The sequence below is a fragment of the Durio zibethinus genome, chromosome 19 (genome assembly GCF_047325235.1).
Source record: "Durio zibethinus cultivar Kanyao isolate XHJ-2024 chromosome 19, ASM4732523v1, whole genome shotgun sequence".
NCBI lineage: Eukaryota > Viridiplantae > Streptophyta > Magnoliopsida > Malvales > Malvaceae > Durio > Durio zibethinus.
The window spans coordinates 5,806,104-5,826,431 of NC_143180.1; the positions used below are offsets into that span (position 1 = coordinate 5,806,104).

A 20,328-nucleotide genomic window follows, 5' to 3' on the forward strand; every position below is an offset into this window, starting at 1 on the left:
GTCAAGATACTTCATGAAATTTATACAACATGTAACAATGAACCATAGTCTAGTAGAGGTGTGTCTTTGTTTTTTTTTTTTTTGGAATGTTGAATGTTGATCACAATAACGATGAACCATCTTCAAGTAAAGAAACCAAAGGAGTGAAAACTGTATAATAAATTGGCACATAAGCCTGTCTAACCTGGTAGTGAGTGTAACAGTGTAAAGAGAAAAAATTGAGAACTTTTACAAAGAAAAAGGTCCCCAATGCGGAACACTTGGTGCAATGAAAATGGTACAAAATTAAATTATAAAAGCAAAACTCAATTAAGAGCAAAAAAAAAAAAGAAACTGAGAATGAATTTTGGCTCTATTTTAATGAAAGGTAACAATATAATGCAGGATTTCTTCCCATTTCTACACTATATATGTGGTGCAAGAGCACAGATGGATCACCGTGAAGAAAAGACAACAAAAAAATAATTAAAAGGAAAAATGAAAAGCAATTTGTGCACTATTAGAATCATAATCCATAGAAGAATATATAACAAAACTGTCAACCAGCGTCCACAAAAAGATACTTCTCCAGATATTGCATAACCTCTGTAGTTGAAGATGATGCCGAAGTTTCTGAGCAATCAAACATTATCAGCGCCATCTATCTGTGACTCTTCTGAATTCTTTCCAGCAGCCAATCTCTCAGCTGCCAATCTCTCCTCCAGTGGTCTAGCCCCTCTTTTTCTGCAAGGTGATAGAGGATATAAACCAAAATTTTCTTCCCACAAAATCGAAAACAATGGTTTCTTTTGTCTTCTTCTTGAGACAGATAGAGAATACATCAAATAAAAAAACCACCTAGATTGCTAGGGTGCTACCATAACTACAATAAATGATCTTAGAGGAAACCGTGTAATGGATTAATCACTATTATTACTTTATATGCAGTGGTTTTGGCTTAATATTGTCATTGCATCGGTCAAGTGTTTCATAAACCTAACCGTGAAGGTGCTCTCATACTGGGGGGAGTTTAGTCTTCAGACTTGTTACAACCGTAGGGCAAGTTTGAATTGTAACCTGGAATTGGCTTCCCCTCATATTTTCTATTCCTAAATTAACCTACTTCAGATATTACAAGGCCAAATTTATTCTACGTGTTTCTTTGAAATTATGTCACTTGAAGATTTGAAGTAAAGCCTCGTGCCATTCCAACATTCTTTTAGATTTAAGATCTTGGTAAGAAACATTATCTTTTTGCTAATAACTTTCAACTTTTGCATTGACAATTTTCCAAATTCTATGATGAACCTACTTATGGAAACCATGTTGTTCAAACATCTTCCGAATTGTTCGTCTCATTTCTTCCAACAAGGTTTAACCATTTTTCAACCTATTGAGAGAGAGTAAAAGTTCATGATAAAAGTTTCTTTTTAAATATATGATGTCTCTATTGTATAACTCATTAGATAATCCATCACAATAGAGATAAAGAACTTTTGACAATAAACAGAAAAGGTACCTTCTTGATGCCTCTATGGGGTGAGAACCAGGTAATGGTGCACCTCCCAAGGTATAACCTTGAGCATCTGTGGAAGCTTCAGATTTTCCACAAAGCATCCGGTGAAATATTGATGCAATGGGATCAATGATCAGTCTGTACCAAATCACAGGGAAACAATTGAGAGAGAAAGAGCTTAAAATGAAATTGTCGTTTCATTTCATGAGCTAAAAGGAAAGCCAAAGAATACCTGAGAAATTCAGGGAAGAATGTAGAGAATGCAAAATCTTCACTTGGATCACCCCTATGCTTTGCTTCTGGTTTTCTCTGCAGGTATCTGAGGTAAATCCAGCCCATATATGTTCCAAAAATCAAAGTTGGAAGATATGTTGCTGGCTCTAGAGTGAAGAAACTTATGGCAATGGAAAGCAACAGCATAAGTGATGGCAGCCACTGCATCGCATAGGAAGCATCAAGAAAGAGTGTGAAGGGTGAATTCCCGGCTAGAAAATATTTTATGTCAAAATTAAATGGTGCCTGCAATATAAATTTTTACCTTTGCTTTTATTTTCAGCAAAGGCAGCTCTTGCTCAGGTACAATTTGCTTGATGCCAACCAAGAAGCCAGCCAGCACCCCATGGAAGCAAGAAAGAGGCATATAACTAGCACAAAGACCAAAAGAGAATCAACATACCAAGGTTTGAGAGGAATAAAAGTTGAAAATGTTATGGGCAAAAAAGTTACGTTAAATTTTGCACAATATACTCTCATCAACTTCGAGATAAATACACCATTTTCCTACCAATCAGTCAGAGAATAAGAGGGGAAAAGAGTGCTTCCATTTTATAAATTTATTCTCTTTTAGTTCTCAAACATTTGATTAAGAAGAATGGTGGAAAAAATAACAAGAAGAAGAGGAAAGGGCATAAGGAGAATAAGTAACCAAAAATAAAAGTTCCTTAAACACTTTGGGAGATCGTAGTACTCAGGTAATTTTCCAGCCTTGTTATGTAGTACAAGGCAATAGCAGTAATGAAAATGCAGACAGAAGTTAGAAAGTTAATTACAAAGATGAACTTCAAAAACTCCTTAGAACCCCATATAGGCTCAAGCAATTTCCCCATGAAAAGAAGACCAAGAGTGCTGACAAGCACCTGCCAAAATCTGTAACCATTAGTACAACTATATGTAAAAAAGAAAAGAAACGTAAAATTAGGAAAAATAAAGAGTAGAATAAAACATGCTCATACCCCATGTACTGATTGTTCAATGTAACCAGCAGTTATGAGGTTCCAACCAAAAGGAATCGTCCTGCAAAATAAGTTTCAGGTGGGACAAAAGAAATTTAAGTCCTTGAAATAAAACTAGCAATCCAAAGCATTAGTCTCTTGCACACCTCAAGGAAAAAGAATATTTCAATGTATCAGAATCCAATACCAACCACAGATAAAGACATAAGGTTACAGGTGTGTGCTTTATCATGAGCGCTAAAGAACCATACCATAATAGGCAACTTGCATACTATTTGTACATGATCCAGCAGGTAAATTATAATAACATGCTGTTTCTTGTTTCAATATTTATTAACATCAAAGGAAACGGAGAACAACCAGATGCCTAATCTCAAAATGAAAAACCCATTCTTTAGAGAAGATCTAATATTGATTTTCCCATTCATCCAAAACCATTGCTAGAGCTTTATTCCCCGAATCGATAACAGGTTTGGCACTGGTTTATAAACTGAGATCTATCTTCCGGCCTCAAAATCTAGATCTAGAATCTAAATAACAAATGCTGAAAATTACTCCCTTTGGCCAAGTGTAAAACATAAAGATTCAACCAATCAAACAGTTAGCAGCCATGTTCAGAAAGATGCTTAAATGATGATTTCTGAAAGTTTGTTTCAAGCACTATAATCCAGATCCAGGCATCTGAATATCAAAATCGTACATCATTCTTTTCACCCATGCATAAAAGCAATAAGCTTGCTACTTAACTAGAAACAGTTCACATAAAAAAGGGCAAGCAAGTTCAAACAAATATAACATAATTATACAATGATGGCTAACAGTTTTATTTCGAGTTCCTAAATCCAGATCTAAGCATTCAAATGAACAAAGTAGTAAGTTACTCCATTTGAACATATGCAAAAAGCATAGGCATTTCACTTAACTAGAAAAAACCCATCAAAAGATAACTAGTCAAGTTCGAGAAAAGGCTAAAACTATTCTAAAAGCCAGATCTAAACATCCAAATAACAAAATCTTAAGTCAGTTTATTGATCACGACAAAAAATCAACTGTTTAATTGAAATTAGAATCAACCCATCAGTAAATAAACACCCGATTCCCAAGAAAGAAACAAAGAAAAAAGGTCAAATGCTATGATTCCTTAGAAATTGTTCAATTAGCAATGAAATTTGACTGAAATCCTACATGGGTATTTCACCAAAAGAGCAACCGAAACCAAAATCAAATCACGACCCAAACTTTCGAACATGAAATTGACTAAAATTAACATAAAATTGATGAAAAAATTGAAATGGGAAAAAGAACCTGGCGGTAATAAGAGCAAGGTAAGTAACAGAAAAAGGAAGAAGCTGAACCACAATGTGGCCACCAATTAGTATCACTGCTAGTCCCTTACACAGCTTTGTAAATCCACTGAATACTCCACTTCCCTATAAATTCAAATGCAACAAAATTAAAAAAAAAAAAAAAGAATAAGAATTTGCATATATTCCTTTCTTGTTTTTTAAAATGGATACTTGGGTAAGATTACTGATTACATTACCGGAGAGCTCATGGTGGAGACAATGAATTTTTACAGTTGACTTTTCCGATGAACGACGGAATAATCTGTAAAAGAACGAGGTTTTTTTTTTTTTTAAATTTTTTCTGGGTTTTTAATGTTCTTGGATCGGAGTGATGAAGGGTGTTGGAAATTGGAATAGCGGAGAAGATGTATGCATGTATGTATGACTACATTTAATCTTTTCTTAATTCAAGATTTAAAGAAGTGTAAAAAACAAAATTTTCCGCTGCCGGGATTTGAACCCGGTTTCCATTATCATTGGGAAATGCCAAGTGCTACAGCGGATCTTTTCTGATGCAATGCGGCAAACCATTTCATATAACGTAATAAATTTTACCCAACTACAAAATATTTTTCAGCAACTTTTGAAGGTCACTTTGCTTTAAGCTTAATTAAAAATTTTGTATCAACAAGATGTAAGCTCTCACACGAGCCAAGTGTCATGGTCTTAGAAAGGAACCATAAATTTTACATCAGCTGTGTATTAAAATTGATCTTGAGATATAATGATTTACACCGCTTTTAATTTGTGAGGTATTTTTTATAAGATAAAATCGTGAGATCAAATGAATCAAAGTGGACAATATTTCACAAGTTAGTGTGGACTATGACATTTGGTATCAGAGTCAATTCTGAAGGTACTAGTAATGTGTCATCGAAGACAGTGGATCTTCGTTGGAGTGGGAGAAGATGTTATAATCATAGAAAAGAGCCATGAATCCTACATCGACTATGTACTAGAGTTGATATTGAGATATAATGGTTCACACCACTTTCAACTTGTGAGACACCTTTTGTGAAATAAAATTGTGAGACCAGAGGAGTCAAAATAGATAATACCTCACAAGTTATGTGAACCGTGATACTAAGTGTGAGTTTGGTCACTATTGTTTGTCGACTTTTTATTTTTTAGTTTTATAAATGAGGTTGTAATTTGAGATAAGAGAAGAAGTTGTAGATGTTAAAATTTAAATATTAAATTTATTTAATATTATCTTTTAAGAGTGATTATATGAATCGATTAAATTAAATTTTAAATTTATAGTTTGTTGACCTTTGATTTGTGTGTGCTATGAGTAGGCTTGCTCAAAATATCAATAATTTAGTTGAATATAGTATAAAATCTTATCTTATATCAAATGTGATTGTAAATTTTAATTAATGAAAGCTAATATAAAAGTTTATTGTAAATTTTGATCAATGAAAGCTAATATAAAAGTTCAAGTCAGTTAATAATGTGCATAGTTGGAGTTAGGTTCTATTAATATTTCTAAAACTTTTTTTCAAAGTTTAGCTTCTATTTATCAAAACTTGTTTCGATTTGTTATTATTAAAAATAAATATTTTTACTATTTTTTATTTTTGTTTTTACTTTATTTTAATTTAGGTTTTTTTGTTTTTATTTATTTTAATCAATAATATCAAATTGGTCTCATATGAAAAATTAAAAATATAAAAAGTATTTATTAAATATAAAATAGGAAAAAATAAAAATAACTAAATTAAAATAAAAACAAAATATATAAATACATGAAATAAATTTTGTAAGGAAATCTCATTATTGTTAATATTGCATGATAACTTGACTTTCTTCCCTTTTATCTATTTTTTTATTTTTTATTTTTTCATATTTCTTTCTTAATTTTTTGTTTTTTTTAAGTATATCGATTTTTTGAAAAAAAAGATCGACATATGTGTACACAGGTGTCCTATTTCATTTTTTTTACCTTTTGTTTTTTTAATTAGATAACTTATGCAACGAAAGAAACTGATAAATAATTTTTTAAAGAAAAATGCAAATAAAGGTATGGATAACAAAATAATTCGTATTTGATGGGTTTTGATTCGTTTGAACTCAATAGGTGTATTTTTTTAAATTTAGGATTGGATTAAGTTTTTTTTTTTTGGATAATTAAGATCAAGTCGGAGGTAGATTTAGGATGTTTCATCTTGCTCGAAATATATATATCAAATTATATTTTTAATTATTTATTTAATTTTATATTTATTTATATGTATATATTAATAAATTTATTATTTAATATCTTAGTTTAATAAAAATATTATATTTATAGATAATTAAGATGCAATCCATCCATTCATTATATAAAATTTACTTATTTTTATTTTTGTTTGACTTTTATTCAAGGTATTGACATTAGGGGTGAGAAAAAAATCAAGAAAATCAAAGATTAATTCAAAAGCATAATATTCAGTTTGGTTTAAATCATTTTTTTTCTTATTTGATTCAGATTAAATTTGGATATAAAATGCATATATTAAATTTGTATCAAAAAATAAAAAAAAAAGAAACTAAATCAAATTGTATATTAAAATAATATATAAACACAAAAAAATTATTTTAAAAATAATGAACTGAACTAAACTAGTAAAATTCGGTTTGGATTGAATTGGATCATATGAAAATTCGATTCATGTTCTGATCCAATTATAAAAATTTATAATTTTATGTATTATCTAAAAAAATCGAATTGAATCATATCCAATTTAATTTATAACAGAACGAGGTTTTTTTTTATATTTTTTTTAGATTTTTTTAATATATATTTTTGAGTTTTTAATGTTTTGGATCGGAGTGATGAAGGGAGTTGATAATTGGAATATGGAGAACGAGATATACATACATATATATATATGTACATGTAGAATACGGCTACATTTAATTAATCTTATCTTAATTTAAGATTTAAAAAATTAAACCTTTATTGGATGGGCAAAAAAATAAAGTGTAAAAAACGAAAATTTCCGCTGCCGGGATTTGAACCCGGTTTCCCTGATCACACGGAAATGCCAAGTGCTACAGCGGATCTTTTGTGTTACAATGAGGCAAACAATTTTACATAACGTAATAAACCAAATAGTCAAGTTTATTTTTCCAGGTTAAACTTTTGAATGTCACTTTGTTTTAGGCTTAATAAAAAATTTTGTCCCAACAAGATGTAAGCTTTTACATAATCTAAGCGTGAGTTTGGTCACTATTGTTTGTTGACTTTTTATTTTTTATAAATTAGGTTGTAACTTGAGATAAGGAGAAAAAGTTACAAATATTGAAATTTAAATTTTAAATTTATTGATTATCACCTTTTAAAAGTAATTACATGAATAAACTAAATTAAATTTTAAATTTATAGTTTATTGACCTTTGATTAGGGATGAAATTTATATTCAGTGGGAGCAGAAATACATATAATACTTAATACATATAAGTTAACTAAGATGTATAAAAAAATTATTTTAATATACATAAAAATAACATATTACAATTGTTCTTTATGACTTTTCATATTTTGAAAGCATTATGAAAATTTTTCATTATCAATATTACAAAATATATATTTCTCTATATATATAACTAAACAATCATTCATTTAAGAATCTCTCATTCGATTGTACAAATGGTTCTTCATAATCTTCATAATAGAAAAGCTCTTTCAATTGATGTAGTAAAAATGGGTAATATCACAGCTAATTCCACAAGTATATCAATGGATGCACAAAATATTTATGTCTCAATAAGTTTCATGGAAAGGTCACTAATACGTTTCAAACTTGTAAACTCATAATGAGATCTTAAATCAACAATGTAAGTTTCAAGTTGATTGTTAAAAACTAGTAGCTTAACCTTAGAAAATTTAGTTGGATAAAATTGAGTAAGACAAATCAATTTTCCTTTATCAAAAGCTACAAAACAATCACAAAGATTTAAAGAAGGCACACAAAGAAATAACTTCATATTCACTTTATTAAAAAGATTGTTGAGCTCTTAAAGTTGTATATCAATTACTATATAAAACAACGCAACCTGATAATAATGTAAAATTGTCATTGTTAGAGATTGTGTTAAGGTTTCTATGAGTTACAAACATATCATCTATATTTAGGATGCCAATATTGTTTTTCTCACAAAATAAAGAAACCTCTTTATGCAAAGATTCTTATCCATCATCTCTCATCGTTTGTAGTCATTGCTTCACTACTTTTACTAATGCCATGGCATTCACAATATTTTGATCTCGCCTTTATAATGCCAAAGACAATTCATTTGTAATCTCCAAGATATTTTTCATCAAACGTAAGTTAAAAGCAAAATCAAAAGATTGAGTCAAATTTAATAAGACAGAAGCTTCACCTCTTTGCTCCAAGCTATTCCTATCATCTATAACAATTTCAAGCACATCAATGATGGAATTAAACATAAAGATCAAATTTATCAAAATCTTATAATGTGAACCTCATTGTGTATTTTCAGCTCATTGAAGACTTATTTCTTGGTTTAAACCCCTTATCATAAAAAGTTCACTGACTCGTAATACCTCAACAACTTTATTAAATTATTTTTCTCTAAGAACATCTTTTCATTTACATAAAGCCCCGTCAATATTCACCACATTTGTCACAATGTTGAAAAGTAATGCAATTTGAACATGATTCTTTGTCACTGCTACAAGTGTCCATTGAAGTTGATGAGCAAAACAATACCATAATAAGCAGATGCATTATTTTTCATGATCAAAGTTTTCAATCCATTGAATTCACCTTGCATGTTGCTTGCTTTATCATAACCTTGCCCACAAATTCTTAACATACTCAAATTATACTTAGAGAATAATGCTTCAATAACTGTTTTAAGTGACAAAACGATTATATCACTGACATGTATTAGACCCAAAAAATGTTCAACAACATGCCTTTTAGAATCCACATAGCACAAAGCAATAGCAACTTGTTCTTTGATTGAAACATCATGAGATTCATTAAGTAAAATGGAAAACAATCCATCTCCAAAATCTTCTATGGTAATATTGGTAGTTTCAACTTTTGCAATGGGGATAAGATTTTTTTGAATATCATTTTGAATTTCCTAATGCATTCTCCCAAATAACATTATTGATGGTTTCATTATGATTGGCAAGAAATTTAAGAAGCTCAAGAATATTTTCTTAATTATAAGAATTCTCAGTTTCATCTCTACCACGAAATGCCAAACCTTGGCATAAAAGAAAATGAATGCAATCAAGTGTTGTAGTTAAGCGAACTCGATAATCTTTTTATGCTTGATCGGGTATTTTTGCAAAAGCAAATTGAATATGTTGATTTTGATAGCAAGTCTTGACAACATTTTCAAGCTTTGTTATGAGCATTATTAAGACTTTCAATATGAATATCAAAATTTTCTTTCTTTTGCCAATTTGTAAATTGATTTGAAACAAAACAATCACTACCTACTTGTTTTCCAAAATCTATTCTATAAAGATAACACAAACAAAATGCGGCATCCTTTTCTATACTATATTCCAACCAATTAACATAATCTTTGAACCACGTGGGAATAAAATAATGTAATGTCTTTCCAATTTTTCTTTGGAAAAAATTATGTTAGTAAGGTTGACATAGACCTTTTTGCAAATAAGCTCTTTGAACTTTGTCTCTATCATTACCATTATAGTCCAAAATTTTTTTCGTAACCTAGGATCCAAAGGAAGATAGTTTAAATTTAATTCAACACGAATTTGCTTTGTACAATGTTGTATACTACTAGTATTTATTCCAAATTATTTTCCAAAAATTGACTTTTTCTTAATAAGATATTTCTACATAACTAATTAAATTAAATAGTTTAATTTATGTAATTTATAAAAAATAAGAATATATATTCAAAATATAATTATGCATGTTAATGAAGATCAACTGACTCTATATTTGAAATATATGAGTAGAAATGCAATTTACATATTGTAACTATACTACTATGTAAGAAATTGGATAGAATTTCAAACTAATTTTATAATCTCTATATAAAAATTAATTTTTACCAAACTTAAAGTTATTAGCTGAATGAGTAATAACTAAAAAAAATATAAAACATAAAAAATTCAAACATATAAAAAAATATAAATGTTATCGATAACATGAATACATGATCAAATTATTTCATCAGTATAACAAATTTCAAATAGTAAATAAACACTATGTATAAAAATATATAAAAAAATTGATTGATTAATTATAAAATATATAAAAAATTAACTTACTTGAATATCTTGTTGGAAAAAGAATATAACCAACTTGTAATTTGTTTCTTTAGTTTAAAGAATTTCTTTTTTTTTTTACTTCTTTAATTTTCTTCTCCGGTTCTTTTTATTTTTGTTCGAAAAAGTAAAAGTTGCAAAAGAGAGGAAGATGGAGGAAAATGGAAAACCGATTAATTTTATTTAAAATCAACTCTGCTTTTTTTTTTTTTCTCGATAATAACCTTAAAAATATTTTTTATTCACAAACTTATCACTTCTAATTAATGTAAGTTTGACTTTTGCATATATTATATATTTTTAATGGGGACATTATAAATGAATTAAACCTTTTAAATATTTTTATAATATATTTTTGAAGGGATAAAGATCTCAGTGGTGGCAATTAGCCCCAGTGCCCCCATTATGCATTTGTCCCTGCCTTTGATTGTGTGTGTTATGAGTACTCTTCCTAAATATATCAACAATTTAGTTGAATATATTATGAAATATTATCTCATATCAAATGTGATTGTAAATTTTGATTAATGAAAGCTAATACAAAAGGTCATTATAAATTTTGATCAATGAAAGCTAATATAAAAATTCAAGTTAGTTAAAAATGTTCATGGTACAAGTTAGGTTTGATTAACATTTCTAAAACTTTTTTTTCAAAGTTTAGCTGCACTTGATTTGTTGATCAAAATTTGTTTCGATTTGTTATTATTAAAAATAAATATTTTTATATATAATAAATATTTTTAATATTTTCATTTTCATTTTTTTTATTTTAAATTTATTTTATATTTTTAATCAATAATATCAAATTGGTCTCATATAAAAAATAAAAAATATAAAAAGTATTTAAGAAATTTTAAATAGGAAAAAAAGTAAAAAGACGAACTAAATTAAAATAAAAAAAATATAAACACATGATATAAATTTTGCAAAGAGATCTATCATTGTTAATGTTGTGTAGCAATTTAACTTTTTTTTCTTTTTATTTATTTTTTTGTCTTTTCTTTTTACTTTTTTTTCTTAATTTTTTTTTTGTTTTTTAATTAGATCAATTAAAAAACCAATAAATGTGTACACATGGCACCTTATATTTTTTTTGCCTTTTATTTTTAATTAGATAAATTTTATAACAAAAGAAACTGGTAAATAATTTTTTTTTTAAAAATGTCAATAGAGTTATGGATAACAAAATAAACTATATTTCGTGAGTTTCGATTCGTCAAAATTCAATAGGAGCATTTTTTAATTTAGGATTGGATTATTATTATTATTTTTTTGAAAATCAGGATTGAGTCGAGACAAGTTTAGGATATTTCGTTTGCTTCAAGTATATATATTAAATTATATTTTAATTATTTATTTAATTTTATGTTTATTTATATGTATTATATTAATAAAGTTATTATTTAATATCTTAATTTAATAAAAATATTATATTTATACATAATTAAAATATAATCCTTTCATTTATCCATTATATAAGTTTTGCCCATTTTGATTTTTGTTTGACTTTTATTCAAGGTGTTAACATTAGGGTAAGAAAAATTAAGAAAACTGAAAACTATTCAAAACCATAATGTTAAATTTGGTTCTGATCAATTTTTTTCTTATTCAGTTTAGATTAAATTCAGATATTAAATATATATATATATTAGGTTTCAGATTGAAAAGTGAAAAAAAAGGAACCAAACCGAATTATACATTTTTATTAGCTTTTATATATTTTAAATTTTTATAAAACAAAAAATAACTATTTTATACTTAAATCAATTTAAATATATTAAAAATTATATTAAAATAATATATAAAAATAAAAAATTATTTTAAAAATTGATGAACTGAATTAAACTTGTAAAATTCAGTTTGGATCGAATTAGATCATATGGAGGTTCTTTCGAGTTTTGATTGGATTTTAAAAATTAATTACTTTATGTATTATTTAAAAAAATTAAATCAAACTAAATCTGATCCAATTCAATCTATAAAAGAACGAGTTTTTTTTTTAAATCTTTTTGGGTTTTTTAATATAATTTTTGGGTTTTTAATGTTTTGGATCAGGGTGATGGAGAGAGTTGGACATTAGAATAGCTAAAAAATAAATATTTGTATGTATATATATATATATATATATATATATGTGTGTGTGTGTGTGTAGAATACGACTGCATTTAATCTTTTCTTAATTCAAGATTTAAAAAAATCAACCTTCACAGAATGGCCCAAAAAAAGTGTAAAAAACAAAATTTTTCGTTGCCAGGATTTAAACCTAGTCTCTATGATCTTAAGGAATTGCTAAATGCTACAGCGGATATTTTATGAAACATTAGGGCAATTCATTTTATATATCGTAATAAATATTAGCCCAATTTGGCCATGTATTCCTAATGTTCCCCTAATACAAAATATATTTCAGCTTAAACTTTTGAAGGTAACTTTGTTTTAGGCATAATTAAAAATTTTGTTCCGACCAGATGTAAGCTACGTGTGATAAGTTGTTTGTTAATTTTTTATTTTTTATTTTTATAAATGAGGATATAATTTGGGGATAAGAGAAAAAGTTATATGTGTTAAAATTTAAATGTCAAATTTATTAAATATTATCTTTTAAAAATAATTATACAAATGAATTAAATTAAGTTTCGAGTTTATAATTTTTTGACTTTTGATTGTGTGTGTAAATGAAAAATCTTGCCGAAGATATCAACAATTTAGTTGAATATATTATAAAATTTTATCTCATATCAAATGCGACTGTAAATTATGATCAATGAAGTTAATATAAAAGTTCAAAAAGTTAATAACGTCTATGGTTCTAACTATTAAAAATAAATATATTTTTATATTTAATAAATATTTTTTAATATTTTTATTTTTATTTAATTTTTATTTTTTTAATTGTTAATATCAAATTGATCTCATATAAAAAATTAAAACTATAAAAAATATTTATTAAATATAAAATAAAAAAGTAAAAAAGATAAAAAGAAAAACTAAATTAAAATAAAACAAAATATATAAATATATTATATAAATTTTACAAGAAAATCTCATCCTTATTATCGTTTGCATATCAACTTGGCTTTTTTTTTTTTTTTTGTCTTTCTTTTTACATTAAATTTTTTTTTTGTTTTTTAACTAGATCAATTTTTTGAAAAAAAAAAGACTTATACATATGTGTACATGTGACACCCTATTTCATTTTTTGCCTTCTATTTATTTTATTTTTTAATTATTTTATTTTTTACCTTTTATTTTTTTTATTAGATAAATTGTTAACAAAGGAAACGGGTAATTAATTTTTTTAAAAAATGTCCATTGAGGTATAGATAGCAAAACAACTTAATGCCGGAAATTTTATAAAAACACAAAAATTAGTGATATTTATAAATGAACGATCATTATAAAATTACCATTAATACATCATTTTCCTATAGTGCTCACAGCTAGGTCTTGAAATACCAGAGAAACTAATTACTTTTTTTTTTTTTTAAATTATTGGTGTGTTCTTTTGGTAAAAAAATCACAAAACCTTGAGATCAAGTAAGAGTTTTGGGTTGATTCTTCGTTCATGGGCTGTGCCTATGCTTAGTTCTTTTTTTTTTTTTTTTTCAATCTTTAAATGTTTTTTTTTTTTTGGAAGTGTACTGATCCATGGACTGAGCCAATTACTGGTCAGGTTTTGAACATGTATAATTTGAGATATTATTTTGTTAATAAAATATTTTTATTTAATTTTTATTTTAAAATAAAATATTTTAATTATATTTTTTATATAAACAAATTTGAAGGAATAAAACTCAAACCCAAATTTAACATGTGAAAATATCAACTGAACTTGATTCGATTGAATTTTTCTGTTTCAAAGTACAAAAACATGTTAGTGTAACAATTATTTTTAGGCTTTATTTAGATGAATGATAAAATTAATTTTAATAAAATTAAAAATAATAATAATAATTATTATATTTATGATTAAAAAAATTGTTATAATTATAATTAAAATAAAATATTTAATAAAAAATTTATATCAAATAAATTTTATTAAAATTAGTATTTTAAATTAATTGATGATGTGAATCGTATCAAATTCAAATATGATCTTAATTATTATTTTTTTTAATCTTTTAAGGTAAAATGGAAAGGATAAAAGAAGAAATCGACCCCACCCCACTGGATATTTTTCTCTCTGGCAACTGAAACCTCCACCATACAAACAAAAACAAGAAGAGCCTAATGGCATCCACCCATATAAGATTGATAAATTCCACCTGGCCCAATAACAAAACAATTGTTCCCATCGCTTAGCCAATAACAACCCACTTTTAGATTCCCTCCAAATCCTACTACAATCCTTTATCCACTCCTTTTCCTTGACCTTCATATTCCAAACCTTTCTTTCAATTAGCTTAGCTACCCCCAAAAACCTTTCCCATAAGCTCCAAGAACTACAATCATGGCTGCCAACACACTAATGAGTTGTGGCATAGCCACCACCGCATTCCCTTCAGTCCTTTCCTCTTCCAAGTCCAAGTTCACCGGCGGCGCTGTGTCATTTTCTTGTCCTGGTGCCAATGTTAGCCGTGTTAGCATGTCAGCTGACTGGATGCCTGGTCAGCCTAGGCCACCTTACCTTGATGGTTCAGCACCAGGGTGAGGTTTCAAAGTAGCTAAAAAGAACATTTATAGCCATTTTTTAAAGTCTTTCTTACATTTAAAGCTGTTTTTTTTTGGTCGTGTTTTTCAGTGACTTTGGGTTTGACCCACTAAGGCTTGGTGAGGTCCCTGAGAACCTTGAGAGGTACAAGGAATCTGAGTTGATTCACTGCAGATGGGCCATGCTTGCTGTTGTAAGTGTTTTTTAAACTCTGAAATGTGTAATTTTCTTCTTGACGTTTTTGTTTATAGGTGAAAATTTTGCTCAGTTTTTATATATGTAAAATTTGCAGCCTGGTATCTTGGTACCAGAGGCCTTGGGGTATGGAAACTGGGTAAAGGCTCAAGAATGGGCAGCAATTCCTGGTGGACAAGCAACTTATTTAGGCAATCCTGTTCCATGGGGTACCCTTCCTACCATCTTGGTCATTGAATTCCTAGCCATCGCCTTTGTTGAGCACCAACGCAGCATGGAGAAGGACACCGAGAAGAAGAAGTACCCCGGTGGTGCTTTCGATCCCTTGGGATACTCCAAGGACCCCAAAAAGTTCGAGGAATACAAGGTCAAAGAGATCAAGAATGGTAAACCCTTACATTCTTTTCCATTTTCGATATATATATATTTTTTGTGTCACAAGTAATTATTTGAAACAATCAAAATTTGGGGGGTTTCTAATTTGTCAATTTTGTGATTGATTTGTTTTTTAGGTCGTCTTGCATTGTTGGCATTCGTCGGATTCTGTGTTCAACAATCAGCTTACCCTGGCACTGGACCATTGGAGAACTTGGCAACTCACTTGGCTGATCCATGGCACAACAACATCGGAAATATCATCATCCCCAGATCAATTATGCCTTGATGATGATGATGATGGAATATTTATTTTAATATATTTTCCATTCACCCATTGTAAAACTCCATGTAATCATGTGTAATGAATCAGAATTCATGACTTTGTTATGTGTAATTAGACTTTTTTTACAAGTTTCATTTTCTGTGATCTTTTTACTCGCCGATGGTATCATTTAAGAACATAGAAGTTTTACATGATTCAGCACAAAGCACAAAGCCTACGTCCACGAATGGAGACAACAAAAACATAAAGATTTTATTACATTTTTTGTAAACTTGTCAATGTTTAAGTAGTTATCATCATGAGAAAGAAAATTCAAGGTGATACTGAAGCAGCAGCCAGTGGAGTGTGATAGCAAACACAAATGGTTCCCCCAAAAACTGTTGGGTCTTTCTCAAATGCAGATCTAATCAGCCTACTCCCATATGCAGCATTGCATTTGTTCTGACAAGCAGGCTGGGAACATTAAATCACAATCTCCCTAGCACCTTGAGCTAGCTTTGGTGCTGCAGCCATGAATGTCAAGGTTACCAAAGCCAAAACAATTGCCATTGGCATCATTCTTTTATTACCCCTTGGCTTCATCAGTATATTTTTCTCTCAAACAAAACCTTTGCTTAATTTTCCTTTGAATTTTTTGTGATAATTTGAAAATGTAATGATTTCGAGTAACCGAGACCAAGACTATGATATTTAAAGAGTTAATTTGGTGGTTCTGACTACAACAAGTTTTGGTTGGTAAATCTGGTGATTAATATTTTTCCTTTTTTTCAACAAAATGTGGCTATCCTGAGCTTCGACCAATGAATACAAGGCAGGAAATTTGGAGTAATTGCTCTTGCCTTTTTTTTTTTTTTAAATAAGGAATCTGAATTGTGAATTAAAAAATTTTAGATAATAAAGTTGGTAGAGTTTGTAAATTGAAAAAGCTTGCAACAAATTAAAAGTTTTTAAATTTTACAAGCAGACTAATAAAGTGATTTATACTCTTTAGGTATATTAAAAAAATAAAAAATAATTAAAAAAATGTGTCCAGTTTTTTAATTATACTTGTGAAGTTAAAAAATTACAAAAAAAAAAAAAGACTTTAAATAGATAAATTTATATATTTTTTTCATGTGATACTTATATTTAAAGTATGGAAAATAAAGGAAATAAATAAATAGATCTTCCAAAAATTAGGCCAAACGTATTATGTGCGCCAGTATTGCATGTAATTCTGGTGTAGTTTACTGTTCAACCAATTTTTATTCAAATACCTACAAACACAATTTGCTAGTCTAAACTTCTGTTGATCAATTTTCTCTCTTAATACGGTAAATGAAAAAGAAACGTCTTGTCAAAAATAGATTAATTTGTTGATAAAATATTAGATTCTTAATTTCAATAATCAAGATTTAAATTCAAAGATCCTCAAATAAAAAAAAAATGACTCTTGCTTTATATGGGAGTGACTGCCAGTAACAAAGCATTGTTAGGACTGAAAAGAGTTTGACGACTAGAGAATTCTGATTACATGAACATGATTGAGATGCCACATCTGTCAAAGACAAATATCATCAAAAGTTAATAAAGTAAGCTGGAATTCATGCATTCCCACAAATCGGAAAGTTGTTTTTCTTGGAGAGGAAGTATGTCTACCCGAGACTGGATTTGCAGTAGATGGAGCAGTTTGATTATTTGAGGTATATAATTGTTGTATGCTTTGCGAAATTGATGCGGATATCCCAAGGTAAGACCTTATAAGCTTCTTGACCACAGCTTCCTGTTGTGTACTGAAAAAAGAAAAAAAGGCCTAAATTTTCTTCGGATTATAGACATCTTATTTTATCAGGAATTAATTTATATTTTAAAATTAGATTTTAAATTTTTATAATTTATTTTTGATATTGTATTTAATTTAGAATTATTTCTATTATTTAAAAAAAAAGAAGAAAAAAAATTATTTTGCTAAAACTTGAAGAGAATTTAATTTTAATTGGATTATTGAATTGAAAGTGTTTTAATTGAAAAGAATTGTAAAAGAAAACTGGTTTGAGGTGGATTTAAATTAAAAATCTAAGGTTGAAGTTGATTAGAAGATTCAAATAAAAAAAAATATTTTTTCTATTATAATTGGGATTATAAGCCTATAAAAAGATCTTATTAGGATTAATTAGAAACAATTAAGAATAAATTAGAAAAAAACCTTATTTTATAGTCTTTTTTTAGTGTTTTGGGTTTAAATAATTATGATTTTTTTTTTAGAGTTTTGTTTTGGGGAAAGGGGTTGAGAAAAAAAATACAAAATAGAGTCATTCAACAAAAGGTTTTGATAATAAAATTTTTGAGAATTTTGAGTATATATATTTTAGATTTCTATTTTATTTTTGTTTAAACTAGAAAAAAAAGCAATCGCAAGCTAGGAGCACTAGCAAAGCCATAGGCTATTTTATAGAGAAATAAGAAATAAGACAAGATAATTTTTATGTTTTTTTCTTTATTTACATATCTATTTATGTTACTAAGTTGGTTTTTTTTATTCTTTTATGCATATTTAAAATAAATTTTTATAATAAATTTATGATTCTTATCAAATTATTAGAAGATTTTCTTGAGTTTAAAAATTTTAAATTAAATTTTACCAAACGATTGGAGAATTTCATAATAAAAATAAATTATCTTTAATCTTACCAAACGATTGAAAAACTTAAATCTCGAATTAAATTCTATTAAACGATTGGATTATTTAATAAATTTTTAAAAAATAAAATTTCAATCTTACTAAATAATTGGAGGATTCAAATTTTTGTTATATCTTACCAAGCTATTAGAGGAGTTAATGATCTTTTTTTTTTTAAATTTTCATAAAAAGATTTTCAACAAAAATCCATCAAACGATTGAGAGATATGCATTGATATAAAATTTTGTCAAACGATTAAAGGATTTTATTATTTGATTTCAAAAAAATGATTTCTTAAAAAATATGTTAATGAATCCGACAATGTCAAAGTGGGACATGAGTCTCCATGAATATTCTTAAGGTGAGAAAATTATCTTAAATCACTATTGTATGATTAGAGTAATTTTAAGATTAATTTTTAATAATTAAATTTACTTGTTAAAATTTTAAAAATATTTTAAAATTTGGATAACATGAAATCAAACTGATACTTTCCTTCGATGTGTGTCATGAGAGTGTTATAACCTTCCTCACACGTACTCGTATTATTGGACTTAGATATGATTTTGTAAATTAGAATTTACTATTTAAAAATACTTAAATCAATGTTAAGATATCTCTTTAAAATAGAATAGATTCGGTTAGATAATCAATCATATTTAAATAAAAAAAATTGATGGTGATTTCTTTTGTTACGTTTGGCAGGCCTATAAAATCTATACTGTAGGGATAGCAAGTTTTTGTAACATAAATAGATGAAATTCTGGATGAAACCTTGGACAAAGTAGGGGACTGGCACCATATTTTCCTGCATGAAGAGCTTCCATTAAGGTAGCATTGGTCAATGTTTGCAATATGAACAATCCCTTTTTATTTGGGAGCAGAGAATTGCTTGGCATTATCAAATTTGCAGGAACAGCTCCATATCTGATCAACAGCAATGAAAATGCAGAAAATTGCAACTTCAGCTTCAGGATAAACAATTTTATGCAGAAAAATTTGAAGGGGATTAAAAGATTTACGAGCAATAACCAGGGTAATCATTGATTTCTCTGCAACCCCCTTCAGGACAAAGATACCAGAATTTCAGAAAGAAAGAAGAAACATTGGAACATCCACCAAACACCTGAAGGCTCCAAGGTCCCCGGAATACGGGCTATTCAAATGGCAGGAACCATTTTCATTGCCACATCCACTGCAAATTCCCGATCCTTAAAACTAAGAAGGAGCACAAATCTTAGAGAAAAAACGTGTTGAGATTTCGTGGTCGTTCATCTTTTGAGAGTCTAAGTGATTCTTTGATATGGTTGATGGGATAGTTCCAACCAGCTGCTGTGAAGTAACCACCATGCACGGCAAGATTTGTGTCTTCAAAATCCATTAAACTGATTCCCTTGTTTTCCTAACTTTTATATTGGCAACTGCAGCAGCTTGATAGCTTTTAGCATGATCACAGTAAACCTTATTTGCAATGGCTTTCATTGAATAGTTTATGAATGCAGTATAAACCAATTAATCTGCTTCCCCTCTTTTTATTGACTCCAAACATTCTTGTGCTGTGTCTTTTGGATACTAGAAATTAAGGAAAGCAAAATAAAATTAAGAATTTTAATTAGGGAATTTGCTTATCAAAAAAATTAAAGAAGAAATTCTCCATTTCCACTAAAATTACGCAAAAATTTTTAAATTCTACAATTGAGTTTAAGAGAGTACATGTCACCTTATTAATTCAGTTTATGAAATTGTCTAACAAGGATTTCTTTTAAGATTCATTGAAAATCATTCCAACTATAAATTATAAATAACAGCATTCATGGAGG

At 28.0% G+C, this 20,328-nt stretch overlaps 2 protein-coding genes and 2 pseudogenes across 2 annotated transcripts; 1 reads left to right on the forward strand and 3 right to left on the reverse strand.

The window, feature by feature from the left end:
* Window positions 1–50: 50 nt before the first annotated feature.
* Window positions 51–4,462, reverse strand: LOC111309845 (rhomboid-like protein 19). Its single transcript, XM_089748426.1, has 8 exons — window positions 4,271–4,462; window positions 4,033–4,157; window positions 2,728–2,788; window positions 2,465–2,631; window positions 2,034–2,139; window positions 1,728–1,930; window positions 1,499–1,633; window positions 51–723 (listed from the first exon to the last, which is right to left on the reverse strand). The coding sequence occupies exons 1-8, from the start codon at window positions 4,280–4,282 to the stop codon at window positions 621–623; spliced, it is 912 nt and encodes a 303-aa protein (XP_089604552.1). The 5' UTR covers window positions 4,283–4,462; the 3' UTR covers window positions 51–620.
* Window positions 4,463–7,986: 3,524 nt separating this feature from the next.
* On the reverse strand, window positions 7,987–9,019 carry LOC149513392 (uncharacterized; annotated as a pseudogene).
* Window positions 9,020–14,616: 5,597 nt separating this feature from the next.
* LHCA1 (chlorophyll a-b binding protein 6) lies at window positions 14,617–15,972 on the forward strand. Its single transcript, XM_022908850.2, has 4 exons — window positions 14,617–14,988; window positions 15,083–15,185; window positions 15,285–15,573; window positions 15,700–15,972. Exons 1-4 carry the CDS (start codon window positions 14,792–14,794, stop codon window positions 15,849–15,851), a joined length of 741 nt encoding a protein of 246 aa, XP_022764585.1. The 5' UTR covers window positions 14,617–14,791; the 3' UTR covers window positions 15,852–15,972.
* Window positions 15,973–17,388: 1,416 nt separating this feature from the next.
* Window positions 17,389–20,064, reverse strand: LOC149513393 (uncharacterized; annotated as a pseudogene).
* Window positions 20,065–20,328: the final 264 nt, after the last annotated feature.